The 10398-nt window shown below is 41.3% G+C and overlaps 2 protein-coding genes and 1 long non-coding RNA gene across 4 annotated transcripts in view; 1 reads left to right on the top strand and 2 right to left on the bottom strand.

Moving 5' to 3' along the window:
• Positions 1–4174, bottom strand: part of LOC107263145 — a 48851-nt gene extending 44677 nt beyond the window's left edge. The window contains exon 1 of the mRNA XM_015730050.2: positions 3884–4174. Within this exon, the coding sequence (XP_015585536.1) occupies positions 3884–4019 (136 nt within the window). The 5' untranslated portion in view covers positions 4020–4174. The remainder of the gene's footprint in view (positions 1–3883) is intronic.
• Positions 1–8238, top strand: part of LOC107263146 (cilia- and flagella-associated protein 206) — a 53539-nt gene extending 45301 nt beyond the window's left edge. The window contains exons 3-15 of one of the 2 annotated variants that reach the window (XM_015730051.2): positions 4114–4831; positions 4915–5095; positions 5165–5345; positions 5530–5699; positions 5789–6035; positions 6523–6652; positions 6750–6857; positions 6955–7057; positions 7247–7314; positions 7376–7524; positions 7606–7704; positions 7790–7925; positions 8000–8238. In XM_015730051.2, the coding sequence (XP_015585537.1) occupies positions 4739–4831; positions 4915–5095; positions 5165–5345; positions 5530–5699; positions 5789–6035; positions 6523–6652; positions 6750–6857; positions 6955–7057; positions 7247–7314; positions 7376–7524; positions 7606–7704; positions 7790–7925; positions 8000–8218 (1884 nt within the window). In that variant the 5' untranslated portion in view covers positions 4114–4738 and the 3' untranslated portion in view covers positions 8219–8238. Of the gene's footprint in view, positions 1–1061; positions 1788–4113; positions 4832–4914; positions 5096–5164; positions 5346–5529; positions 5700–5788; positions 6036–6522; positions 6653–6749; positions 6858–6954; positions 7058–7246; positions 7315–7375; positions 7525–7605; positions 7705–7789; positions 7926–7999 lie in introns of those variants that run through there. The other variant, XM_025080548.1, reaches the window with a different exon arrangement.
• LOC112493724 lies at positions 5578–8366 on the bottom strand. Its single transcript, XR_003058400.1, has 3 exons — positions 8289–8366; positions 5804–6007; positions 5578–5719 (listed from the first exon to the last, which is right to left on the bottom strand). It is a non-coding gene; the product is annotated as an uncharacterized LOC112493724 (long non-coding RNA).
• Positions 8367–10398: the final 2032 nt, after the last annotated feature.

The raw sequence follows: 10398 nt of genomic DNA, 5'->3' as shown, positions 1-10398 counted from the left end.
AAAAAAAAAAAAAAAAAAAAAAAAAAAAACAAAGTGCCTCGACTACCCCGAAGTACGTAAAGAAGAGCAGCGTCGGGAGTCTTGTGCAAATTTTTCTTTTCTTCCGACTCCCCTCGTGCTCGACGAGTCACGAAAAATGAATGTTCAGTGTATAACGAAGCCAGCTCACGTAAATCCACCGTAAAGGCTACTCGCTACGTACGTACTCGCGTAAATCACGTATCTAAGTATTTCGGTATGCGCAAACAAGGAGTCCAGCAAAGGACGACGTCCGGCAAAATTCTGGTGGCGCTGACAGTACGCACGTGCACAACCAGTAGGTACCGAGATACTAGCCCGCATTCACAACTCGCTCTTAAAGTCACTAACAGAGTCGCTCGTAGTTAAAAGTCACTAAGAAGAAATTTAAAAGCGCGCTATTAGCACTAAGAGCGAGTTCCGAATACAGGCTGTGGTCCATGTGTACGCACAGCGCGTGCACGCACGTGGCCGATGCAGGTATCGGCTGAGATGTAAGCATTGTCAATTTCTTCTGAGACAATACTCTGTTACATTCGCTGTACGAGAAACTGGCTTTTACCTCGACGAGTCAAGAAGATCGTGTAGGTATCTTTATGCTTCTTGTTTTTTCTTCCTTCCATTTTTCACCGTTCTATCCCGTTCCCCCTATATCCATTGTCGATAATCGATTCTCCGTGCTATAACGTCGCGGCTACGGTATAACTATACGGGCTATAAGGCATAGTGAATAGGGGAACTGGTTTTCCAGACAGAACCAAGAATTTCCATCGATTCGCTCTGCGTCAAGGATACGCGACTACTAGGCGGATCGGAAGGCTCTTCAGTTATTCGTCCCGAGTTTCATGATGGTCGTGATGTTTTCTGAGGCGCTCGTGAAATATTTCGCAATCCATCGGAAAGCGCATCGCTCCGCGCTCGTATTGTAGCGTCTACGACTCCCGCGACTCGAGCGATTATTAACCCGACGAGACAAAGCATTTGTTCTTTACTCTCGCTATGCTCGTTTTATACCTATATATATATATAAACACTCGCGCATCCGAGTTGCCATAAGAATCGGTAGCTAACGGTCACAACCAGCGAGAATTTACAGTTAGTCAGTCCAATCTATCCGTACTGGCCGCCATGTCAGATTGCTTGACCGTAATCGAAAATAATTGTGCCTTCTTACCGCCGACAGCGATGGATTACCGTGGTGACCTGAATTTTGTGGTGAAAAAAAAAAAAAGCCCAAAAAAGAGACTTTAAAAGGACGGATGCTGCGATGATATATCTCGCGCGTCCTGCAGTGGGAGGCATCGACGTGCAATAATTTATAGGCTAATTCTACGTCTCTCGGGGATACACCTTAACGCTGTTGGATTTTCCTAGAGAGGTTATGTACCGTCCGTAGACGACGAGCGCTTGTAAAAGTTTCATGCCGATAAACTCGAGTCATCGCGAGCTAATGCGATTCTGCGAGTCCCGCGAGTGACACTAAAGGAACTCGTTAAGTGGAAAATCGGATCGCTCCAGTGGAGACCAACCTATATTTGCCTAAAGACGGCCACGCCGACGCTCCGATCTTTTTTCGAAATATCCTTCCCGTGAGCCGTCGGTGCAGTTCCTGGCGCGAGGTGAAAGAGTGTCTCCCAGGCGTGGTGCGAAGGAAAAGTAAGGAAGAGAAGAAGAGTATCGCATCTTCCACACGAATGGACGGAATGAATAACGAATGACTGCCTGGGCGACCGATGACTCAATTCCCAGACTCGGAGGTTCCTAGTAAAGTGAGTGTCAACCGGAACGTAACTGGGAGCTCCTGTACGGATTCCGATCTTCTCGAAATAAAATATATTACGCAGGCACAGCCTTAATACAATCAAATAACCCATGATCGGTATAAATTAATACGTGAGCCAAATTATTATTGCGATTTCGACTTCCGCTTCCGGGAGTGACGTACATGCATGGCCGTTCAATACGATTCCGTGGCTATAGTTGATTCACAGTCGGATGGGCTTCTCGTTAGATTAGCGTTTAATCAGTCACAGACCAGAGGCTGGTAGTCAACGTGCTACGTGTCGTCGGCTAAAGCGGAAGTCGATGTTCCATGAAATTTGGTTAGAGTAAAAATCATAGCGAAGGAGAGAAGACGTCGGGTGACTTGAGTTCGGATATTATTAATTGTCAAATAACCCGTAGAGTGTAATGAGCGGTTAATACCCAGGAGTTTAATTCCATTTGGGTATCGCTAGGAATTTTCTTCAATCGAAGTTACCAGAAACTTCTCTGTCCTCGTATAAGAGAGAGAGTCAAGCTAACCGGAACCGATACAGGGTGCTGGCTTCCGAAATACTTCCAGACCTTTTTTTTCCACGGGAGTAATGTACCGGGGTGCTTTTTTACGCCTTTCTCAGCCAGGATGAGATAAATGGAAGTCCGAGTTCGGATGGAGGAACCGGAACGAGATATTTCGCCGGAGTAAATAAGTCTGTCGAGGGAGGATTAATTAAACTGTGATTTAGGGAATTTTTTACTTTCCTATTTTACGCCCCGTGCTGCCACTTAATAGACGCGTGATTGAAACGTGAACTACGAAATATTTAACGAGGCATCTTTATTCGAAGGAATGACAAATGAGACGTCTGCGTGAATTAAAAATGCGCATTTACTTTGATTGGTGTATAGAGAATTTTTCAAAGCGATTAGGAATTTCGATCAGTTGTATAAGCGTTATTGGAACGGTCGATAATTCACTCGGTTCGAGATGACACATTAAAAAGTATTACAAAACTCAATGGGGCGATTTACCTTGGATTAATTGGATAAGCGTATACGTATTTCATATTTATAATATTTGCCCATAAATTCTCATTGTGCTTCTTTTGAAACGCAGGGGGGGGTTAGAGAGGACCCTCATCGAGCAGCCGTCATCCCCAACAACGGACGTAAATTCTATGACGCGCTTTTGTGCGCCACGAGCCATTCATGTGCATATAAATTTTATTCTTTATCGTTAACTTATTTATTTTGATACTAAACGATCGGATAGAATGGCAGCTCGATTGATATATCTCGCGTTACTCATATGCCATGCATCTGTCTTGTTGTTTGTTAACGCCACGAAGAATGCCGCGCCATTTTTTTTTCTTACCCCTCGCTGGACAAACATATCGATCACGACGCAAGGCGTAGAACACGAAGATTTAAACGTAACGTGCAAATTAACTTGTTACCTTTGAAATGAAGCGCGAATTTTTTCGCGCCCCATTTTCGGCCACCCACGTGATCCGTTTTATTTGCCAAATGGGCGCGTAAAACGTGCCACCACTTTATCGTTTTACTGCCGGCGACTGTTTTAGTATGGGATCCCCTTCAATACTATTTCTACAAAATATTTAGATCAGAGATGCATTATTTATATACGTATTATGCATAAGAGAGGGACGGAGCGATCAATCATATCGATAACTATACTCAACTGTATCAGATAAGACAAGAGGAACATTGCATATGAGAAAATAAATTCCAGTAAAATTTACCGTACGATATCAATTTCGCAGAATCGTAGTCTAGACACAATAGTCTATACTGATAGAGGCAAAGAAACTGAAGCGATCTTAAAGTTTCAAAGAGTCGTCCCGCGAGGGAAAACGGGACCTTTCCCCAATTTCGACACCCCGAAAAACTTTTTTCGAACGACAATCAGAATCTAGAAACTGGACAAGGACGCGGTCCCCGACGATTCTGAAACTTCTCCCTGGCCATCAATTTGCCGGATAAAACTCGAAAACAGGATTACTCACACGAAATCAATCGGTTCACAACGTGTAGCTGTCAAACAAGAGAGGAACGAGTTTGAAGTTAAAAAAATAAAACTTACCTTCGGTTTCCGTATGAGTAGCGACAATGCTTACTATTACCAGTAGCACCAGAACGAGCACCAATTTCCACTTCACCATCCCACTATTCAGACATTGCGCCTCTTTTGAATTCATGCACCAGATATCACACGCCATATTTCCCTTGCGATTATTCGCAACGTCTCACGCGAACTTCATGACAACTGTTTTCACTTTGGCTTAATATAATACACATCCACTCCGTCTCGAGGTTCTAGCACGACTGCTTCTAGCGCACAGACTGTTGCGACACCTCTGAAGTTGCCCAGAGTGGATACCGCCTCTACATCCCGCTGACCCGCGGGCCATACCAACAACGCGGATTCACAATCCCGAGGACAGCCGACTATGCGCGAGTACTGCCGAACGCGTGAATACATTACGACTTGCTTCCTCGCCGCGGAAATTCGATTCACGATGAAAAGAGCCCTTGCATTTCCTATCTCAAGGACTCCTGGGTCAATAAGCTTTCCACTTGACGTCCGTGCAGTTGCATATAACTTTATTGTTCAGTAATGCAGTTGCATTTCCTTCTATTCTGCATAACTGTAGATTTTTCAAAATTAAATATGTAAATTTTTAATTGGAAAAAGAATTCCATGGACTTTCTCTCATGTATTATTTTTCATATTGATATGCTTTTCTACCTCATAGAACCTGTCCGATAGTTCAGCTTGTTTTTCTTTGTGAATTGCGTGAAGTGCACCTATACTGTATAGTAGTTTTTAGTTATGACGAAGGAGTGATCAACATGGTAGCTATGGAGATATTGAACAAACTTTTTATCCAAAGTGCATTGTATACAGAAAACTAGGCGGTTCAGTTTCTCTTCGACTATGGATAAGATACGAAGAAGTTTGATTGAGGATATAGCCAAGGAGCATCAGCAAAAGGAGATTAATGTATCCACGGATATAATTTGTTTTCTGGTACAATGATGAATATCTCTTGCTTTCCATTCCGCTAATACGAAAGTTCGAAATGAAATCTCGAAAGAGAAAAATTATTGCAGTTAGGCTTGACACTCTTAAATCCGGAGTACCGGCTATTGAAGGACGAAGATCCAGATGTGCTCGAAATAAAAAAGAATAAAATCATCAAGTTCATAACGGACAAATTACACGATCAAAGCAGACCAAGTCTAATGACTATCAAGATTCAATTATACTTCTCGAAACACTACAGTCACAGAGGTAAAACAAATAGACCATAGTTCCGCCAGTGTATTTACTAAAAATTAAGTTATTCATATTTTTCAACAGACGACGTCATCAAAAAGCACAGATTATCCCTGCGCCAAAAAACAAGCCCGTTGGTGACTGAAATCTGCGAAAAGAATCACGTGATGAATGATCAAGACATCGAGAAGCTCTATCAAAAAATTTTAGTTGTCGTTACGCTGTTGAGCGGCCTTGGAAATCCCACGACAGCCTCAGTTCTTAGGTAACGTTTACCTTTACTAGGACAATTCAATTTTCAGTACGACGTGTGCACTTCTCGCGAAATCACAAACACTTTCGAAGTTGTTCCTCCGGTGCAAAAGTTTCCTTCTGGTAATTCGAGGAAGTTTCCTGTAAGAGCACTCTGCTTCGCTCTTTAGCTTAAACGTAAATGCGATTCTTTTAAGGGAGGTCGCGGTGGCCTTGCAGAGTGTCTATCAGCCATCAGAATTGAGGTACTTTGTCACTTTGTCCAAGTCAGAGAAGGAGGAGCAGCTAATGGAGCTAATGTGCATAGTCGCCGGAATTCGGCTCTTCAACAGAGATTGCCAACGTGGAGGAGAAGGAATAGACGATCGTAAGAGTTTCCCAGAGTGCCTAAAAAATTCCATAGAATACTTAATAACAAAAGAAAAGTCGGACAAAAATAATAACAGGTACAATCAGTGCCAAGTATATTACAGAGAGCGGTAACCAAGACGCAGGCGTCCATCTTGGATGTACTGGAGGCGTTGATGAAGATGGTTTACAAGTTAACGGCAGCAGTTGACAATGCGTTGATGATCCGGCCGGATGATGAAGATGACGTCAGTTCCGTTATCAATAAGGAATCGCCAGGTGACGTCACTGAAGAAGATGTCCAATTCGCTATTGAAATGCTCGCTGCTGTAAGACAGCAAGAGATTTACGTCAGGTTACGTATAAGATTTACATACACTGAACGGCAGAAATGGCGTCCCAGGAAAAAATTAGGAGCCTTTCGATTCCACTCGTAGTCTGTATCGGCGCAACGGCCTTGCCGGTGGCTGAAGTATTGTGGAAGCGAGACGCTCTTATATGCGCTACAGGGACTTGCTGCGCCACGACTATCAACGAGCGAGAGGGTCTTATAGGGGACCGTTGCTAGGAGTGAGAGAAACGCACTTATACGGGACTCCTCCGACTCGTGACGGAAATGGTGTCCTAAAGTCAGGGGAAAAGGCTACCTACCCCCTATACGCTCGGACCAGGCTTGCCCCTCGGCTGCTGGTCGCCTTCCCCTACTCTTGTTACGTCACTCCTTCCCTATATTTCTCCCTGGAACGCCATTAATGCCACTCAATGTAGTACGCATTACCTATTCTATATAAAGATTTTAAGTCACTATAATCGACTTTCCCGTCACTGGATTTGTACTTTAGGAAATTACTGGGCGACGTGGAAAACTGTGAGAATGAAATAAAGTGTCTGATACAACGTCTTCAGGGACGACTCTTCAAACTCCATGACACAGTCCGATACAGAACCGCTATTCCGACTGCTCAAGTTTATGTGCGTTTTACGAGGCTATAAATGTTGAATTCATGAGAATTTGACGGTGTCGATGTTCACGCAAACGTGATGGAATATGATCTGTTTGCTGTTTCAGCCTCAGTTTATTGATCTGGCTGATATATGGATAAGATTGCAAAACGAGGTGATTGTCTTGAGTCAGATCTATGGCTTCCTATGGCAGCTGGAGAATTTAACCGATAAAGTGCGTAATTAATTCACTGTTGGCAGTACACAAACATTTTCCATAATTAATGTCCTCTTTCGTATTCGAGCCTCCTATCGTCGTATCTCTGTTTCAGAATACGATAAATCAGGAAGAAATGAAACTTAACAAGATGATAAGTGGTTATGACATATTAACCGATGCTGAGAGACTAGAACAATCTATGGGACAAACTATAAGTAATTTTTTTTACCTCAAATCATATAAAACTGTTCCAGCATCACAACGAAGCAAAGAATCATTAATCTATTGTATTGATCCAAACGGTTCTGGAATAGTTTAGTAGATACCGATCCTCCCTTCTGTTGATGCTGGAATAAAAATACTGACCGATACGTAATAACGAAACCCTATCAATGATTTTCAAGATGACTGCGGCGAATGTCTAATATTTTATCCAAGCGTGACAAAGGATTTCGATAAGATCAATCTAGAGGTAAGATTTATCTTGACTCCAAATCCGAAGCGTCTAATCATACTATGGTAATCCTTTGAAGTTTCTTGGGTTCTGCGCGTGGACCTTCGCAGTTGGTAAAGGCGCCTTGATACCTGGCAATCCAAATATAGGCGTCGTCCAATGGAGAGGAAAGTATTATGCTTTCAGTTCGGTAAATGCAGCACGCAAATTCGGTCAGGACCCAAACAGGTTCGAATGGCATAAATTCACTTCTGAAAATCCTACAGGTTAACCAGAGAGCAACTGCACTATAAGTCGTTACCATAACAGGTACCTTAACGAGGCACTGGATTTCGTCAGGAGTCATCCTGAATACATACACTTGCTCCAGCTATACGAGGACGTCTTGCCGACAAGAAATCGTGACGAGTAAGTTTGCTCATCCCCAATACTCCACTTCTCTATGAGACTTCAATTCTCCATAGACCGGTTGACATAGAGATATTTCTTACAGAATCTTATTGGATGGACCCCAACCAACAGTTCAAAGGGATCAAGGCATTCAGACGGAATTGCACGTGGTACCGTTTCGAGTTGATAAAGACTATACATTTAGCATCTGGGAGTACAGACGACGGGCAATTCAATTGGTAATATCGATTATCGAACAGAAAGTATTATCGAATCGAATTAACATTACTTGTCGAACATTGTTGATCCACAGGCAAATATATCCCAGTGCAGAACCAGCAGTACGCAGACGTACAAGTCACATTTCAGAAGTGGCGTTTACGTGCAGGCTGCTGCACCACGTGACAAAGAAGTTCAAACAAGAAAAGACAATTGCACTAATACAATAAATGAGGAAACCTTTATTTTTGGATTGCGTGGTAGACGAAACGACACGCAACGTGTTCTCACCTTGCTGAAGAACAATGGATAAAATCTGTGAGCTTAAAACGCTTTGGATAAGCAAAGTGTTTGTTGAGAAAAGAAAAAATATATATACGTACACTACTGCCATCCTGGTTTTTAGTATTTGAAGAAATTGTTGTACTGCTGAGGTTTTTGTATACTGGACGAAGTAATGCACACAAGGCCACACTTAAAAAAAAATGAAAGCAATATTTTTAATCAGACATGTTTTCAAGTACACTCACGGAACATTAAGGACTTGTACGATTTTTTAGAAAACATAAATCAATATTACTCTTATCCATCCATAATCGTTATAATAGGTTCATTGTTTTTTTTCTTCCTTCCCTTTTGTCCCGAATAATGCTTTCGGCCATTGTCAAATGCTCGCTGATTTCTTTTTTTATTCGGCTTTGGCTTCCGTCGAGCGCTTAGGCCAGAACTTCAATTAATTAAATATTCGAAATACATAAGTTTTCCCGCGCGACGAGGAATCAACTAAACCGTTTCCGGTTCTGATTAGGGCACCTCGTTTCGCAGCCCTATCTTATTCTCTACTTCTCTCACCAATGCGCAGAGTTCACAATACTGTGCTCATTTTACTTTGACTTAAAACGTGTATTATATCGTACCTTTTCTTTTTAATGAATACATCACTTTAGCATTAAATCTTAAAAGTTAGGTCAATTTTTACACCAAAAAACCTACATTACGACGACAATTAGTAATTACACGTTAATACAATTAAACTTCGCTTATTAATTCATTTCAGTGTATAATGTAACTATTATACAGAAGAGGTACAGAATGTTGATTTCAGTTTTTACTCTTCGTACATTTTTAGTTTTCCTCATCTCTCCATACAAGTTCACTGTTCTCGGGAATTAAATGTTCTGCGTCGATTTTTTAATACATTTTTTTTTTTAATTTTATTCTTAAATCCTTTCCTTTGCTTCAACATCTCTTGCCGGTTAATTACATCTGTTGTCGATAAGTCATCAACGTTTTTTTAAAAAAAAGGAAAGAATTCAGAAAAAATATTCTTACAGATATATCCATAAAGGATATGGCTCGAGTTTATCATCGATTACATTGACATCAGTAATTCGAATAGAATGCAAATGAAAGTAATGTGTCATCACATGCATTTGGGAGATCGATGAGTGTTTGTATCAAGATTGGGATTACGATTAGAAGGATTAAGGTTTAGGATCGGGATTTGGGAATTAAAATTGGAACATTTCATTCCTACCTCAATGAACGGTCGCAAAAGCTCTGTGTTTAGCTACATATTAAGAATCTAACTTCCGTTGGCTCGTTATCCTTTATATATCATATGTGTATATAATTATATATCATAAAATATAAATTCAAACGTGTGGCCTTGTCCATCATCCACGATGGCCATTACTCACAGGATTGACGACCGTACGACCGACAGATACGAAAAAAAAGAACTAGCTGGAAACGTTGATTTCAGAAGATTGTCACTTTTGAATCAGGACGACAACCAAGTGCAAAACGCCTTTTACTGTATATGTCGTAAATCCTGGAGGGAATTCAGCAGTACCGCGAATTACGCGTCAACACCCGTTAATAAAGAAATTGTGGTACTGATAATAACGTTTACGTATCGCGTTCACGGTACAACGTATGTATTATCGCTTCGTGGAGACCACATATTGTTATAAAAAGAAACTTTTTTTTTAATAGATGAAAAAAGCATTCGATATAAACTGACATAAAAATGACGTACTAACTTAGCAGCCAAAATAATCTTTGTCTTCTATGTTTCAAATTCACCAAAACGCCCGTGATAACCGCCGACTATGCTGAGCTATACCCCTCCCCAAAAGAAGCAATGAAATTTACCATTTGGATCTTTCATTTTCTCTTTCTCTTGGCAAGATACTACTAGAACGTGTTTGCCAACTTGCATGAAAAATCGTCCTTGTCAAAATCATTGTTAGCGACAACGAAGTTATCGAATGAACTAATGGTTCGATGAAAAATAGGGGATGGTAAAACGTTAATAATGCCCATAAAGGTGTAACAATTTTTTTGCCGTTTACATGCGCTATAGAGGCACCCAAAACACCATGTGATGGGTAAATGAGTTAGAGCAGTTACCGCAGTCGTCAAAAATGAATTGGAATGACATAAAACAATGTTGATGGGAGGAATGAGCAGTAGTGGGTTGAGTTGTGG

Source organism: Cephus cinctus, unplaced genomic scaffold (genome assembly GCF_000341935.2).
Source record: "Cephus cinctus unplaced genomic scaffold, Ccin1 Ccin1_scaffold0132, whole genome shotgun sequence".
In the NCBI taxonomy this organism is placed as follows: Eukaryota; Metazoa; Arthropoda; class Insecta; order Hymenoptera; family Cephidae; genus Cephus; species Cephus cinctus.
The sequence above is the reverse complement of the archived record's forward strand: the minus strand, read 5'-3'. Positions and strand labels throughout refer to the sequence as shown.